This window comes from Chiloscyllium punctatum, chromosome 2 (assembly GCF_047496795.1).
Source record: "Chiloscyllium punctatum isolate Juve2018m chromosome 2, sChiPun1.3, whole genome shotgun sequence".
Classification (NCBI taxonomy): Eukaryota; Metazoa; Chordata; class Chondrichthyes; order Orectolobiformes; family Hemiscylliidae; genus Chiloscyllium; species Chiloscyllium punctatum.
In genome coordinates, this window is record NC_092740.1 from 46,376,157 (window position 1) to 46,394,858 (window position 18,702).

At 39.3% G+C, this 18,702-nt stretch overlaps 1 protein-coding gene across 3 annotated transcripts in view; it reads right to left on the reverse strand.

Annotated features, from left to right (window-relative positions):
• The window catches only part of ptcd2 (pentatricopeptide repeat domain 2), a 35,482-nt gene that overhangs the window by 13,164 nt on the left and 3,616 nt on the right, over window positions 1-18,702 (reverse strand). For all 3 annotated transcript variants that reach the window (XM_072581966.1, XM_072581947.1, XM_072581957.1), the window contains exons 3-5: window positions 18,240-18,369; window positions 11,849-11,966; window positions 2,558-2,636 (exon numbers count right to left, since the gene is read on the reverse strand). In XM_072581966.1, coding sequence (XP_072438067.1) covers window positions 2,558-2,636; window positions 11,849-11,966; window positions 18,240-18,369 — 327 coding nt within the window. The remainder of the gene's footprint in view (window positions 1-2,557; window positions 2,637-11,848; window positions 11,967-18,239; window positions 18,370-18,702) is intronic.

The following is an 18,702-nucleotide window of genomic DNA, read 5'->3' on the forward strand; positions in this document are numbered from 1 at the left end:
TCTCTCTCTCTCATTATAGTGTACGGATGTAATCGTGGAAGAAGGGGAGACACTCAGGCACTATGATCCACTCCACAGTCTGCTGCTGATCTTGTATAAATGGCCACTTTGGCCAAGCCCAGGAGTAGGCCCACTTATTTGCCTACAGGGTGTCCAAAGATTAGTGACCAAACATTCCCACCATGTTATGGGTGAAGAAAATGTTCCCTCAAATGCCCTCTAAATTTCTTGCTCCACCCCTTAAAACTCTGTCCCCTTGTTATTGACCCTTCAACTGAGGAGAACAGCTGCTTCCTATCCACCCTGTCCATTCCCTTAATTATCTTATACATCTCAATGACTTCATCTCATAAAGCATCCAAATAATGAATCACATAACAGCACATTTCTGGAGCAGGTGAAACTTGTACCTGGACTTTGACACAGAAGTACTGAATAGTCACTAGACTCTCTGTGAATCAACTACCAGATGAAAGGTAGTTCATCAGCAATTAGCCAACTGTATAAAAACAGGAGGTTATTTGAATGAATGAATACATGAAAAACTACTGGAATTTGAATTGTGTGACCTACATCTTTTGGCTTTCCCAAATCTTCCTGTGGTCCTAGAGTCTTGCAGAAAACAAATTGATACTGGTTTATGTTTGTCAGTGAGATCTTGTTCCACTAGCTGAAGGAATATCTCCTAAATTTCTCAATAAACACTACCAATTTGGTTCTTTGGATATATTCAACTGATTTACTGTGTGTGGTCAATATTGCTCTTACGTTTGTCTACACAGCAGCAATTAGACATCAAAAGAAAACTGGCCATCCCAAACCTAGGAGAAAGTGAGGACGGCAGATGCTGGAGATCAGAGTTGAAAAGTGTGGTGCTGGAAAAGCACAGCCAGTCAGGCAGCATCCGAGAAGCAGGACAGTTGGAAGTTTTGAGCAAGAGCTCTTCATCAGGATTCCTCCCAAGAACTTAAGGCATCGCATTAATACAAAATTTGCCTTACTTAATCCTTGATTTGCAATATTTTTGGGTTTATTCATTCTTTTCCATAAACAAATAAATTGAAGCGGTTGTCTGTATTCCTGAGAAATTTAAGAGATTTTTCTTCATGTAGTGGGGCAGACCCTTATTTGATAGGCAGAAACCAGTATAAATTCATTTTCTGGAAGATTCTGGGATCAAAGGAGAGTTTGGGAAAGCATAGTGGTGTAGGTCACTCAATTCAGTTCTATTAATTATTTATTCATTCAAATAACCTCCTTTTTCATACAGTCAGCACTTCAGTGTCAGAAAGTCCAGGTACAAAGTTTCACCTGCTCCAGACATGTGCTGTAATATGTGATTCATTATTTGGATGCTTTATGAAGTGAAGTCATTGAGGTGTATTAAATTATAAGGGGAATTGTAATGATACTGTGGCTCCAACAGATTATTTTGTCTTGGTTTTTTTTATGTGAAGACAGGTTGCAAAGCAGAGGTGCCAAGCAGTCTATAAAAACCATGAGAGGGCTTGGGGCTTTTTAAAAAAATAGTTGGAACAATAAAGACAGCCTGGATGGGTGTGGCCAGCTCCCACAGACCAAGGTTTCTAGGTTTGTTTATTAGTTTTTAAGTTCAGCTTTGGGCAGTTGCTGTTATGGGCTTGAAGAGGTAGAAGCTATCTTTTCCCCTTTTCGGTTACAGGTAGAAGTGGATTTTACTCTCTGCTGCTGGGTTCCTTTTTGCTAAGGGATGTATTTATGGCACGTATTTATGGCATGTTACTATATTGGAACTGATAATTAATAACAGTTACAGTATCTATTATTTGTGTAGTTTTCCAACAGATTTACGTTATTCTAAATTGCTCTTTCTTTGGTTGGGTGTTTTAACTACAGTGTTTAAATAAATTGTGTTTTTGCTTAACTTCAAGTAGCTTGACCAGTCACATTACAGGCACTTCACATTTGCCTTCAAAACAAGAAAAAGTTAAGGTCTAGTCTACCTTCAAAAAATATTTTGAGGGTGTGTGGTCTGGTCCACAACAGGATGGATAGGAAGCTGCTGTTCCCCTCAGATGAAGGGTCAATGACAGTGGGTCAGAATTTTAAAGGGGGAAAGCATGACGTTCGAGGTCATCAGAGGAAACATTTTCTTTACCCACAGGGTGGTGGGAATCTGAAATGCACTGCCTGGGAGGGTAATAGAGGTGGGAAACCTCACTACCTTTAAAACATACATGAATTCTGGAAAGTTAGATAGGTGTAAACAGATTGGTGCAGACTTGATGGGTGAAACATCCTCTATCATACTGTATAACTCTATCAAAAGGTATAGTGAAGCAATGCATCAAATTAATGGCTGTACCATTATGACTACAGATCTGCAAGAATGGTTCCGGGATCTGGTACTGATAACAAAATTCTAGTCACAGATTACCCAATGTTTTACCCATTTATTTGGACATAGGCTTGCCGTTTCCGGGTTTACCATTTGAGCGCACTATGAAGAAAGCTTGACTACAGAAGTCTTTCATCAGTATACATTGTAAAACATTCTGATTTGTTAACGTTCACTCACGTTCATATCTTTGCTTCATAAACAGCATATCCATCACAATGTTGAAGGATGTTGAATCGGAGAAGAAGCCCTTCAGATTCTACGGCCAAAGAGGACTGAAATTTATTGGTTGCTTGAGGAATAAAACCCCTCTCCCACCCACACACACACAGCATGGGCTCAGTTCTCAAAATGTGCAGTGATATTACGGAGGCAGAGAGTGTAGGAAAGCTCATGTGCACTCTTAGCATTTGGTGTAGCAATATTCCCACCTCACAAGACGTCTGTCCATTTAATTCATAAATTAGCACCATGTTTGATTAAATAACTTACAGACAGGATTTGATAAAACAGATTAGTCAACCCAAACTGCATCAGAGGCAATTTTGTGTTGTGAAAGAGAAAAAGAATTATGCAAGTAGATGTGAACTTCTGTGGCAATGAGTACGCTTGAACTTTTCCCCAGGGAACACTCCATAAAAGAGTTGAATCAACGCAGTTTAGTTTGATTGTCTAGAGATAGAGTTCCAAACATTGCTCATTATCAAACTTATTTGCACTTAGACAAGAGATCTCTCTGATTTGGTTGATCCTTTAGAATTCACTTATACAAACATCACTGACAAAAACCAACATTTATTATCCATTTCTAACAACCCTGCAGAATGTAATGGTGAATCATCTGCTTGACCTGTCCCAGTCCACACACTGGGCTGTTAGAAAGTTCCAGGATTTTGACCCAAGCACAGTGAAGGAATAGCAATATAGTTCCAAGCCAGCAGTGTCATGTCCAGTTTATTTACAGCTTAAAACTAAGTTTGATGTTTTTGAATGTACCACAAAAGACTGCAAAAAGATGGATGCCCCTAGTAATACCTGAGTTCTGAAGCATCTTCTTTGGACTTGAAATGTTTAATTTTTATCACTGCGGGCAGGCCTGTTGAGTTTCTCTAGCCTTTTGTATGTTGATTTACAGTATCACCCAAGTCCTTTAGCACATGGAACCATCCCTTGTCTCTAGTGGGAACCAATATATGGAGGTGCCGTGTGTTGGACTGGGAGGCACTGAATCTAACAAATGGGCTACGCTCCGAAACTTGTGTGATTTCAAACAAACCTGTTGGACTATAACCTGGTTTTGTGTGACTTCTGATTTGGTCAAGTGGGAACAGAACAGGACATTCCAGACTGATCTTGACTTCATAACTTTTCCTGAAACTGATTCAAAAGGGCATTTACTGTTGAATGAGTCTTTTGTAACAAAGACACTAACTATCTCAAATTCTCAAATTGTGAAATCCTGAATACAAATTTATTGCTGACCTAGTCACTCGCCTCATTTGGAAAATGACTTTAAACTTTTAACAGGTCACATTAATTAAACAAACATTTTTCACTTTTAAAGCTGCAAGAAGCTGACTTGCCAACAATGTCACTGAAAGCCACCAAACTGCTTGCATCATCCAAACAGTAAAAATAATAAACAAACAATACTTCAAAAGTTGAAGAACAACTTTTCTAAACCTGTTTCAACTTCGAATTCACCAGAGAACTAGACCCATGGAAATTCGAATTCAAGTAGTAGATTAGATTCCCTAGTACAGAAAACAGGCCATTCGGCCCAACCAGTCCACACTGACCCTCCAAAGAGTAACCCACCCAGACCCATTTCCCTCTGACTAATGCACTTAACACTTTGGGCAATTTAGCATAGCCAGTTCACCTGGCCTGCACATCTTTGATCTGTGGAAGGAAACCAGAGCACCTGGAAAAAACCCACGCAGACACAGGGAAAATGTGCAAACTCCACACAGACAGTTGCTAGAGGTTGGAATTGAACCTGGGACCCTGGCGCTGTGAGGCAGCAGTGTTAATCACTGAGCCACCATACCGCCCTTGTAGTTCATAGTTTACTGTTTTATACAACCTTCACTTCAACTAAAACATCAACTCATCCAAGAAACTAGAAGATTCCCATAAAAGTGGCAGATAATAACTTGCAATGCTTTGCATTCTGTTCAGCTACATCTAGTCTGTGTTTGTGAGTGGAATGAGTAAGACATTGCATTTTAAACATCTGGGCTAATTATGAGATAAATAATCTTTAGTTTTAAAATGTATGCTTCTGGAGTTACTCAGTTGGGACAAAGGCTCAGACTGTAGGAAAGCATATATTACATACAAACATATTGATCATGGCATTAAGGAGGAACACACAAATTCTGCTCATGACAACTAGCGCATGACATGGAGGTGAACTTGCAAGTTGCAACATCCATGTCTATTACTCCTGGTCTTCTAAGCTGATAGAAATCATAGATTTGGAAGGTGTTGTCAAAGAAACCTCGCTACATATTTCATCTTGTAGAGGGTACACACTGCTATCATTGTGCACCGTTGCTTTTGTCAGTGAAGGTTTAGGTGATGGCTATTACAAATGGGCTGCTATATTCTGAGCTTCAAGTGTTGTTACAGCTGTCTTCATACAAGCAAGTGGAATATATTTTATCACATGTCTAACTGGGGGATGATGGACATGTTTTGTGAAGTCAGGTGGTCAGTTATTGACTGAAGAATTCCCAGCCTTTGACTCGCTTTTCTAGGTGGCAAAATCCATGATGTCAATAGTGGGGTTTCAATGTGACTGAATCACAATGAGCGATTAACTTCTCCCTTAGAGATGGTCATTGCCTGGCATTTGTAATTCTGCCACACTTTCCTCCGTTTTGCCCCAGCCTGAAAGTTTCTGGGTTTTGCTGCATGCGCTACTTCAGCATCTGTGAAGTCATGAATAGTACTGAGCACTGAGTAATCATCAGCGAACATTCGCATTTCTCAACTCATGCTGGGAGGGAAGGTTATTGATGAAGCAGCTGGAGATGGCTGGGATCTAGGACACTACCCTGAGGAATTCCTATAGTAACATCCAGGGAGTGACCTGATTGACCTCCAACAACCACAACCATTGACCTTGGAGCCAGATTGCCAAGAAAGTGGATTAATCCATTGGGTCAGTCCAGTATTTATTGCTCGTCAGTTTTTAAATAATATTTTTTGAATCTTATTTCAAAATTATTTTCTTTCTTTAGAACACTGCAGAATCCTGCATCAAAATGTAATTTGCTTTTAATAAATTGCTCAGCTAAAGATGGTTTACTTTTGGTGTCCCAGTGGATCATTTCCTGATCAACTCAGCACACAGATGTTTTACTGTCACCGTAGAGACAAGGAATGGATTTTTCCATCCCTCTAGAGGTGCAGAACTACTTACAGCATTTCCCCTAGCACTGAATGAGTCCAGTGGCTGTCTGCGAAGATTGATGGAGATTGCAATATCAATCTGCCCTTTGTCTTGACTCAAACTCATCTGTGGTATTGCATTACTTTCCACAAAATCTTCATTCATACCTACCTGTCTTTGTCTTGTTGATCCAGTTTGTCACAAGAACATTTAAAAAAAAGCCATATTTATATTAAGCACCTTCAAGATCTTTAACAGTTGCTATCACATTTAATGACGTTAGCAGAACTGTTCGATTGATGCACTGGCTTGTAGCATTAATAGCCTGCCATTTATTATTCTAACGTCATACTCTAGGGAGACCACACACAGACTGCTACATTAGGATCTGCTTTAAAAATAGCCCTACTACATTAAAAAGGTTATGAAGCACTGCATCAAGTAAAATTCGACCACTGGATCAATGTAATCGTACAGGTTCATGCAAAGCCATCTGTCCTACAATTCAGATTTCTAATTATAAAAGAGAGAGACTTTGTGCACACGACTGTGTGTGTGTGTGCGCAGTACAAATGAAGTGGAAACTATGGAATTAAACTAAAGGTTATGCTTTAATTCCAGGTTAAACTGCCACCTAGTGGGAAATATGTAAGATTCAAGGACATTCTGCTGCTATTTAGGATATTATGAGGAATAGAAACTGGAATCATAGAAACATAGGAAACAGGAATAAGTTATTCGTCCCTTTAAACCTGCTCCACTATTTAATATTATCATGACTGATCATCACTCTGTTCTTTTTTTTTTAAAACCCCCATACTGTTTGACCCTTTTAGCCACAAGAACTACATATAATGCCTTCATCTAGACTTGAAACATTAGTTTGCCTTCTCCATGGATGCTCTCTGACCCGCTGCGATCTCCAGCATATCTTGTTTTCAGTACAGATTCCAGCATCTGCAATTATTCGCTCCTATATATAACGTCTTCTTTAACACTTCCAATGCTTTGACCTCAACCCACTTTCCGTCTCAAGTGTTCCACTGGTTCACCGATCTCTGGTGAAAGAAAATTCTCATCTCAGTCTTAAATGGCCTCCTCCGGTTCTGGACACTTTGGTCATCGCAATCACACCTAAGAGCCCCTGCAAAGCAGCAAGCTGCATTTACCCTGTCTCGTCCTATTAGAATTTTGTAGTTTCTATGGGATCATCCTCATTCTTCTAAACTCCAGTGAATCTTAATTGATCAAGCCTCTCTTCATATGTCAATCCTGCCATTCCAGGAATTCAAGGTAATTTAGGCTTGAAGATTTAGAATCAACTTATAATATTTTGCTTACAATTCACTGGATGCAGTAAGCATATAGACAGCCAAATTGCCTTATACTCTTGAGGAGAAAGTGAGGACTGCAGATGCTGGAGATCAGAGTTGAAAATTTGTTGCTGGAAAAGCGCAGCAGGTCAAGCAGCATCCAAGGAGCAGGAGAATCGACGTTTCGGGCATAAGTCCTGTCCATATATTCCAAGTTTGGGATTGTGAATGTCCACTATGTCTCAAATTTACTGGGAAGTTATCAGAAAATGATTTACTGTGTCTTTATTTGCCTCCATCCTAAAAAGAATTATCAATTAACGTGCATCGATATTAATGTCAACATTCTGTAAAAGTATCAGTCTATCACTTATATCACACAACTCAAAGAACATCTGGGAATTCACCACAGCTCATAAGAACGTAAGAAACAGGAAAAAGAGTAGGCCATCTGGCCTGTTAAGCCTGCTCCCTCATTCAAAAAGGTCTTGGCTGATCTTTTTTGTGGATTCTGTTCCACTTACCTGCCCGCTCACCATAACTCTTAATTCCTTTAGTGTTCAAAAATATACCTTTGCCTTAAAAATATTCAACAAGGGAGCCTCAACTACTTCCACAGATTCACAATCCTTTGGGTGACAAAATTCCTTCTCAGCTCAGACCTAAATCTGCTCCCCCTTATTTTGAGGCTATGCCCCCTAATTCTAGTTCCACCTGTCAGTAGAAACAACCTCCCGTTTTTATCTTATCTATTCCCTTCATGATTTTATACATTTCTGTAAGATCCCCTCTCATTCTTCTAAATTCCAACAATTATAGTCACAGTCTACTCAATCTCTCTTCATAAGCCAACCCTCTCAACTCTGGAAACAACCTCGTGAAACTCCTCTGCATCCCCTCCATTGCCAGTACATCTTTTCTCAACTAAGCAGAACCAAAGCTGCACACAGCATAACCTTCATGTTGTTAAACTTCATTCCTCTAGATATGAAGGACAATATGGTAAAAACAATGACTGCAGACGCTGGAAACCAGATTCCGGATTAGTGGTGCTGGAAGAGTTCAGGCAGCTTCCAAGGAGCAGCGAAATTGACATTTCGGACAAAAGCCCTTCATCAGGAAAGAAGGACAATACTCCAATTGTCTTAATTACTTGTTGCACCTGCAAACCAACTTTTTGTGATTCACACACAAGGACACCTAGGTCACTCTGCACAGCACCAAGCTGCAAATTTTCACCGTTTAGATAATGGCCCATTTTGCTGTTATTCCGACCAAAATAGATTACCTCACATTTACTAACATTGCACTCCATCGGTCAGACCCTTGGCCACTCACTTAACTTATCTATATCCCTCTATAGGTTTTCATTTGCCCAACACACTTTGCTCTACCACTCATCTTCGTGCCATCTGCGAACTTTGACACAGTACACTTGGTCCTCCACTCTGAATCATCTTATGTTCAAACAACATCTCAAGGAAAATTCTCAGGTCATGGGTTACACAAAATATTAACCTTCTTGGTTCATATGCTTATCTTTGTGCTATTTATTCCTTTATTTCAAACATCAAAGGTTAGTGGCTTCTTTTTACCACAGTCCATAGATATTAGTGGAATTCTTGCAGTGCAATGGGTAATGTCCCTGCCTCTGAGTCAGAATCTCCAGGCTCAAGTCCCATTCCAGGACTTGATTACTAAGGAAGCTGTTTTCATAATGTGACAAAATAGGTTAAATATTAACTTGTAAATCCTTCCATCACATACAACAGCAGGTGGGAAGGGAGGCACATACTCTTGGTGAGTCATGTGATGGGAAGAAAAGCCTTGAACATCATTAACTACAGCTCCACTCACAATATCCATGTAAAATTCCTTGTTGCCACACACAGCGATGTGGCCTCCTTGGCTGGATGACTGAACAGCACAAGGTCTGATCCTTGTTTGAGATGGGGTAGATTTGGGACTGGTCTCCTTTCTCTTCCCATGGGGGAGATGAAAATACTGTGGGTTCAAGCAGACAACTCATACAGCAATATTTAGGATACAGTAAAAAAAAAGGCAAAAATGTAACTAGTTGACAAGAAAACCAGCCTATGATTAAGGAATGACATAGATTAACATTACAGAATTAACAGGTGCACAGTCATCATAGAAGAGTCATAGAATTCCTTACAGTGAGGAAGCAGGCCATTTAGCCCATCAAGTCCACACTGACCCTCTGAAGAGAATCCCATCCAGATCCATCTCCCATACCTTATTCCTGTAACTCTGCATTTCCCCTGGATAAACCACCTAGCCTACAGATAGAGCCATCTTTGGACTGTGGGAGGAAACTGGAGCACCTGGGGGAAACCCACCCAGACACGGAGAGGAAGTGCAAATTTCACACAGACAGTCGCCTGAGGCGAGAATAGAACTAGCGTCCCTTGTGCTGTGAGGCGGCAGTGCTAACCAAAGAGCCACTATGCTGCCCTAAATCTTAAAAGTTAAATCTTATGGTAAATATTTGGAGGATGACCTGTCAATGTGTATTGAAAGATAAATACAGTTATGTTAACTGAAGTGTGACTTGCTCTGAACTGAATACTAATCATTGGCATTAAATGCTTGATCAACAATTGGAGTTACTTAAAAATTGCGCTGAGTTGCTTTTGTTTTCAACAAATCAAATGATGGTTAAACAGAATAAACTAAGTTGCTTTTGGGCCTGATGTCACTGAGCATTTTCACTGCAGATTATTGAAGGAACGGTCTGACACAGCAGGCAGCAAGCCCAGGAGAAATCTGCCAAATGCAGCAATATCATCATGCAGGAGGGAATGATTTTTAGCAAGTCTTTCTGGATGCCAGCCACAGTGAACCTGAAAGGTTGACATTATTGATGCCATTAGTGATGTGAGATCTGCATTTAAGGAACAGGCAGTGCAAACACCCCACTGAGACCCATATAAAGCACCTTGGAATATTTTACCATTTTAAAGTCACTTCATCAAGTCAAGTCACTTCCCTCCCCCATCCAACAACTTAATGCTCTTCAAACAATGAATGATCTGATCATGAATATCTAGCTCCACTTTGGGAAAGTTGATGAAAAGCAATAGGAATGATGCTAGTTGTACAAGAAAGAAAAAAAACTTGCATTTATATAGTAGCTTATAACAGCACTCAAAATTTAAAATGCTTCACAGAAAAAAAAATTACTGAAGTGCCACTTTACATGTAAAGTACACCAAACACTACATTGTAAGTTGTGCCTGGAGTGGACACAAGATAAGTGGTCATAGACATTTTGTCATTAGTGGTAAAGTTACAAATAGTTTGTGTTATTAATCAGTTAAGAGTGTCACATAAGAAAGCAAACTAGCACTGATTCCCCACCTTAAGTTGCCCTGTGAAGATGGTACTGGGCCTTTAACTTGAACTGAATTGTTAAGGGCTTTTGCCCGAAACGTCGATTTCGAAGCTACTTGGATGCTGCCTGAATTGCTGTGCTCTTCCAGCACCACTAATCCAGAATTTGGTTTCCAGCATCTGCAGTCATTGTTTTTACCCTGTTCAACGTAACAGTTTGATAGAATTCATTGGCCAGATTGGGTAAGAACGGCAGGTTTCTGTCCCTAAATGACACGAGTGACCTTGTTGGGTATTTACGACACTTCAAAAAATGTTTTACGATCATTTCCCTTTCACTTTCTGGACTTTTTATTGTTGCAAACTGAATTTAAATTCTCAACCGTTGGTTGGAATTTGAATTCATGCTTCTGGATTGGTTCAGCATTGGTCCAGTTGCACAATTACTACACTATCAAAGTGTATTATACTGGCAAATATTATACAGGCAAGTGTTATACAGGCAAGCAATGGATAAAGGGGAGTAAGGATAACACTTTCATTTCATTACCATGATAGTTTAAAGTATACCAGGTGCAAAGCTGGATCAAGATTGCCTTAGCTCTAATCCAGGCCTTCAAATAATCCTCCTTCCATCTTTGTGTTTTAGTCGGCATCAAACTCTCACCTGTGTTTCACCAATATTTTTAATGAATTAAACACCTGATTAAATTGAACATTTAATATTCAATGTGATAATTATCCATGTTTTTCTGAATGGTAATTGAGGCACAAACATTAGCTGGAACACTCGGGCTAACGCTCCAGTGTGTGAATACTTCTTCACAACTAGAATATACCAACTCAAACTTTAAAGAAAATAATCAATTGCTCACATCTCAATATTAAATTATATTTGTATTATACTTAACTTTATAAGTATAGTTTATCTTTTTATATCATTATCATACGGAAGCATTGTGTCAGTCAATATGCACTGAAAATCACTCTGAAGTCCTGTGTGAAAGATCTATCTCAATTCCATGTACTCACTTTTCTCCATTTCTGCCGATATCCAGATCGAATAAGGATCTATTAATATCAATTATGAGTCAATAGACAGCAGCTTCTAAACCCATGACCATTTCCATCTAGAAGAACAAGGGCAGCAGATATATGGAAACACCACCACCTTCAAATTCCCTTCCAAACACTTCGCTATCCTGATTTGCTGTTCATTCAAAGTTGCTGGTCAAAATCGTGGAATTCCCTCCCTAAAGGGCATTGTGGATTTACCTACTGCGCATAGACTGCAGCAGTTCAAGAATGCAGCTCAGCACCACCTTCTCAAGGGCAACTAGGGATGGATACTAAATGCTGGCCAGCCAGCGACACCCATCCCCATGAATGAATAAAAAAAATTACCTGGTCTTTCACCATCTCTTCTGCAGTTTCTTCTAAACCTAGCTCATAGCATAACCTCACAAATAAAGGGCCAAACTTAAATTCCCCAAATGCCATATTTCTGTTCTCAGAATGGTATCTGTGGATAAACAACAAGGTTGCAATTAAATGTTACTAAATTGTGCAAAATAATAGCAGTGCTTATGATTGTAATTACATTATTAATTATTTCAACAACTGTCATGCCAAGCGTGGAGTAAAATACAACTGTGCTGTTCTATCTTCACAACATTAAGATTGCCTGGACATCAATGACATGGATTGATGAATTAAAATGTTGGATTAGATTCCCTACAGTGTGGAAACAGGCCCTTCGGCCCAACAAGTCCATACCAACCCTCCGACGAGTAACCCACCCAGACTCATTTCCCTCTGACTAATGCACCTAACACTATGGGCAATTTAGCATGACCAATTCACCTGACCTGCACATCCTTGGACTGTGGGAGGGAACCCGCACAGACACGGGGAGAATGTGCAAACTCCACACAGACAATCACCCGCCCAAGACAGGAGTCAAACCCGGGTCCCTGGTGCTGTGAGGCAACAGTGCTAACCACTGAGCCACCATGCCACCTCTTGTTAGAAGACAAGTGAATAGATAACATGAGGAACAACTCTGTTCCAAACAACATTCAACTCCTCCACTTCACAATTAGAATTTGCTTCATTGTCACATGTACTTAAATGAGTACAGTGAAAAGTGTACCGGTTGCTGCTTACGGCACCACCTGATGTACAAAGGTTCCTTGTTACAGCTTCTTCAGTTACAGTTCTTAGAAAAATAGAAAAGTAAAAAATCCAGCATTGCAGATTTTAGGAATTAAATTATAAAATAGAGAAAAGAAATGGCAATGTTTGTGGGTGAACCCACAGTCCCATGATATGAAATTTAACCAGTTGTGTTAAATATATGGCAAAATGTCCAATTGTTTTGATTTAGGGGATAGTGTGCTGGTGAATCTAATCACTGATGGGCCATTGAGTTTGTGGAAATGTCAGACAACTTGAGCATTCTAAGTAAGACACCAAAAATAAAATTCTGTAAATATTTAAATGCATGATCCTGACGCTTCAAACTGAAATGTTTGTAGGTACCTAATGTTAATGTGCAATTCAGGCAACAAGTAATGTTGAAGAAAGAATTCTCCATGATGTCTGCCTAAATGATGCCACTTCACCTTTTGCTTTGTGAAAATAGTTTCTCATCCTGGAACCTCCTGAGATTTTCATTAAGTTGTTGCATTGCATTAGCACATTAATGGCTCATTAAAACCTTTGCACAAATAATGAAATCGGAGATTGACAGTACAGCCTTTCTAACATTTTATAATTGATTTTGAATGCCAATCAATCCTTTTCGGCCAGAAAACAAATAATTATAAGTGTGGACTCTCACTCTGAATTGCTTTCAGAGTCATTTTTTAAAAAATTCCTATTAAAATAAACTGGACCTAGGTTTTGCTCTGTTAATCAAATTCTTCTGCAGCTCTCTTGACTTCTTTCTGTATCTGATTCTATGTGTAATGTAATTCACTCTCTATCTTACTGTTTATATCTCAATCCATAATTTTTTATTAATTAAAGACATTTACTGTTGGTCCAATAGTTTATGAAGGTTTGAAATGTACTGTAGTCCTTGACGCATTGCATTTGCAAAATCTGAGCCAAAACGCTATCAACCTCTCCCACATTTAAATTTGCTCACCTATGTTTTCTTCAGCTCTTTAATTTTGTATTCAAACTGACATTTATTCCCATTGTACATAATTACATTTGTTGGGATTTTAAAGATCTGAATCTCTCTTTCTCGTCAACAAAAATGTATTCAACTGGATTGTCCTTTAAAATTTACAGAGGAGATTTTGTAGAATGGCGTCTAGAAAAGATAAAGGGGAGATTTAAGTTCAAAGTTTTGTTCAAATCCTGAATGGTTTTCGTCAAGTAAATAATGGGAGGCTATTCCCAAAGGCAAGTGAGTCAGTCATAGAGTCATAGAGATATACAGCATGGAAACAGACCCTTCGGTCCAACCTGTCCATGCCAACCAGATATCCCAACCCAATCTAGTCCCACCTGCCAGCACCCGGCCCATATTCCTCCAAACCCTTCCTATTCATATACCCATCCAGATGCCTCTTAAACGTTGTCATGACAGGACACAAATTTAAATTATATTAAAAACAGACTGCTGGAAACTCTCAACAGGTCTTGGCAGCATCTTTAGAGAGAGCTATTCTTTTGGATCCATTAGAAAGTTAACATAATTGGTAAAAGAACTAGAAGTGACACAAGAAATATATGTTGATACAGCAAGCTGTTAAGAACTGCACTTATTCCTGAAAAAGTAGTGGAAGTAGATTCAATAATACCTTTCAGAAGGGAATTGATACTTAAGAGGGAACATAATTATCGGGGTATGGCATATAAACAGGAAATGGCGCTAACTGGATAGCGTCTTCTAAAATACATCAAAGGTTTGAAAGCCTCGTTCACTGCTGTAACATTATAAAGTTCGCACTGAACATCTGTATTGTTAGTCATTAATGGAATCTTAAATATACTCTGTAATTACTGGAATGCAAGTTACTACTCAGTCCTAGATGATTATGATATTTTAAGTAGATCCTATCATTCTTTTTCTTCATGCCCGTTAAGCAATAGACAGACAGTGTCACATTTTAATAATTATTTCCGTATAATTAATTAATACATCTTTGTATTTGGTGTTTTAAAACATCATAGTAAAGGTTGTAGCTGAGCTCCCTTCCTCCCACCTCCTCCATCGGAAGGGTTAGAGTGTGGAAATAAAAAACATTTTCACAATTCCACCATCCATACCAGCCGAAGGGCGGCTTTGCTATGGAGAAAACCAAGAATTCCTGCAGCTTTGACAGGATCCGAAGAGGTGCGTACATTTCAGCAGCAGCTCTCATGTTCTGAGGGTCACTAGACCCAAAATGTTAACTCTGATTTCTCTCCACAGATGCTGCCAGACCTGCTGAGTTTTTCCAGCAACTTCTGTTTTTGTTTCTGATTTCACATTCACAGTCCTTTCATTTTTTTGCTCTCACTGTGGGAATGGGCTGTGGCTGGAGATAGAAAGCAGTTCAAACACATCAGTCAGCAAGTACGATTACTGCTTCAGAATGGCACCTCCCACGTGACCGGAGATTTCCCAGTATTCTGAGCAGTTGTCTCAAAGCATCGAAATCTAACAGATCAGCTTTTCTAGTGATTTTGCCGAAGACCAACTAGCACAGTTTGTTAAATGCACGGCTGAGGTCCTCATTCTGGAGTCGGGAAACTGTGACTGCTTCTGAGGGTTTCAGACAAACAAGGGGAGGGGAGCAGTTATGTTTTTGTATTTGCCACTTGAAATAGTGGAATAAGTACAGTCTGTAGGGGAACTGACTACATCAGCATTTTGAGGGATACCCCACAATTGTACAAGTTAAAGCACATGTTGCACCAATAACTAAAGTCTTCGGGTCAAATAGAGTCATAGAGATGTACAGCATGGAAACAGACCCTTCGGTCCAACCCGTCCATGCCGACCAGATATCATAACCCAATCTAGTCCCACCTGCCAGCACCCTGCCCATATCCCTCCAAACCCTTCCTATTCATATACCCATCCAAATGCCTCTTAAATGTTGCAATTGTACCAGCCTCCACCACTTCCTCTGGCAGCTTATTCCATACACGTACCACCCTCTGTGTGAAAACCTTGCACCATAGGTCTCTTTTAAGCCTTTCCCCTCTCACCCTAAACCTATGCCCTCTACTTCTGGACTCCCCCACCCCAGAGAAAAGACATTGCCTATTTATATTATCCATGCACCTCAAACTTTTGTAAATCTCTATAAGGTCGCTTCTCAGCCTCCAACGCTCCAGGGAAAACAGCCCCAGTCTGTTCAGCCTCTCCCTATAGCTCAGATCCTCCAACCCTGGCAACATCCTTGGAAATCTTTTCTGAACCCTTTCAAGTTACACAACATCTTTCCAATAGGAAGGCGATGAGAATTGCACGCAATATTCCAACAGTGGCCTAACCAATGTTCTATACAACTGCAACATGACATCCCAACTCCTGTACTCAATACTCTGACCAATAAAGGAAAGCATACCAAACACCTTCTTCACTATCCTATCTACCTGCGACTCCACTTTCAAGGAGCTTTGAACCTGCACTCCAAGGTCTCTTTGTTCAGCAACACTCCTTAGGACCTTACCATTAAGTGTACAAGTCCTACTAAGATTTGCTTTCCCAAAATGCAGCACCTCACATTTATCTGAATTGAACTCCATCTGCCACTTCTCAGCCCATTGGCCCATCTGGTCAAGATTAGATTAGATTAGATTAGATTAGATCAGATTCGTTACAGTGTGGAAACAGGCCCTTCGGCCCAACAAGTCCACACCGAATATCCGAACAGTAACCCATGCTGACCCATTCTCCTACATTTACCCCTTCACCTAACACTAAGGGCAACTTAGCCCTTTTGACTTGATAAGGTCCGCTATAGTTTGCTTTTAAAGGTTCACCTACCATTGGAAATAACCTTATCTTTGACAGCAAAATTGCAAGTTTTTGATTTTTTTTGTCTGCTTCCTGTTTCATTGTATGCTGTGATACTTTTAGATATTGTCTCATCAACTCCCCTGCTTCATTTAATCATACCTTAAAATCTGATACATACTCCAAATATGTGGTCTCTGAACTCTGACACATCAATTTCTCCTTAATAAATTTTGGCAGTCCTCACTTCATGCCCAAAAACAAATTCAAATTGACAGAATTTGGTTGAATCATTTGACACATTTCTAATGGCAAAAAGTACAAATGGAATTCATTTATCCCAATCATAGATCCTGTTGTAATCGGAGGTAACCCTCTACGCTGTCCACTACACTTCCAATTTTTGTGTCATCTGCAAACTTACTAACCAAATCTCTTATGCTCGCATCCAAATCATTTATGTAAATGGCAAAAAGTAGAGGACCTAGCACCGATCCTTGTGGCACTCCACTGGTCACAGGCCTCCAGTCTGAAAAACAACCCTCCACACCACCTTCCGTCTTCTACCTTTGAGCCAGTTCTGTATCCAAATGGCTAGTTCTCCCTGTATTCAGTGAGATCCAACCTTGCTAATCAGTCTCCCATGGGGAAGCTTATCGAATGCTTTACTAAAGTCCATTATAGATCACATCTACCATTCTGCCCTCATCTATCCTCTTTGTTACTTCATCAAGAAACTCAATCAAGTTTGTGAGACATGATTTCCCATGCACATAGCTATGTTGACTATCCCTAATCAGTCGTTGCCTTTCCAAATACATGTACATCCTGTTCCTCAGGATTCCCTCCAGCAACTTGCCCACCACCGATGTCAGGCTCACTGGTCTATAGTTCCCTGGCTTGTCTTTACCACCTTTCTTCAACAGTGGCACCACAACCTCCAGTCTTCCGGCACCTCACCTGTGCCAATCAATGTTAATGCTAATGTTTATTTTTAAAATCAGACTACAAACCATGACACATCCATTTAGTCAATGAAATGATATCTACACAGCATCTTACACTCAGTACTGCTTAAATGTGTTCCTGAGTGTATCAGGAAATAAATGGGACATACAATTCCTAGACATTCCATCGTAGCCAGAGCTGCATTTGTTGAGCTCAAAATAATGTGTGTTTTGTCTATCAGTGAAATGATAAATCTATTTAAACCCCAGGCAAGGTTATCAACTGTAGCTCACAACAGAGAAAATTATATATGTTTCGACAGTTAATTATTGTATTATTTAACGTACACAATTATAACCTTCTATGATACCAGCATTGGAGCGATAAAATGAAATAAATTTACTTCTACTAAAACCAAACTTACTGGAATAAAATCAGAAAATGCTGAATATATTTAAATATCAAAGAATCTATGAAGGGTGAAACACATCTAGTGATTCACATTGATGCGTTTTGGCAAACAGTGATAGATCTGAGGCATTCACTCTGTCAGATTTAAATTTTATATTAAGAGAATACACTGCTTGTCATTACAGATCATCTTGTATTTAGATTTTCTCTTAATTATGGAAACATTTGTGAAAAATGTATCTTCCTCAATTTCCCTCTCTGCAGATGCTCCCTGACCTGCTGAGTACTTTTCACACTTTCTAAAATGTAATTCTAAGCCTGTTTTATATCAGAGCATTGGTTAGAAGTTATACCAGAAAGACCTATGCATGGAAATTAGATATGGAACCAAATAAAAACTATTAATCTTAATTAGGACCAGAGATTCAGATTTATGGAATTAATTACATTTTTAAAAAAAAATTGACATACCTGTAAATTAGATTCTTTGCTACTTTGACATCTGATGGCGTTTGGCACAAATGTAATAACATTTTTAAATCGTCCTTGAGGATCAACTCATTCTTTCTTAGCTTCTCCTCAATGTTGTTGAAATATTGTTCTGCACAGTTAAAAAAGTTTCAGTTTTTAAAAAGTAAATGATAATAAAAATGTCTAAACGTTTACCTGACTTTCAAAATAAAATTATACCTTCAGTATTTCAGACAGAAAATTCTCAAGCCTTCACTTCAATATGTAAAATGCAGAAAAAAACTGCCAGATTTTGAATGCTACTGGATGTATTTGAAGTAAAAGCAATAAAACAGAACAAAGAAATGGCTGATGAACTAAATTAAATCTATATTTTGGTTCTGGCTTCACGAAGGTGGACACAAATAACATAATAGAAATAATGGGGAACACAGTGTTTGGTGAGAGGGAGGAACTGAAACAA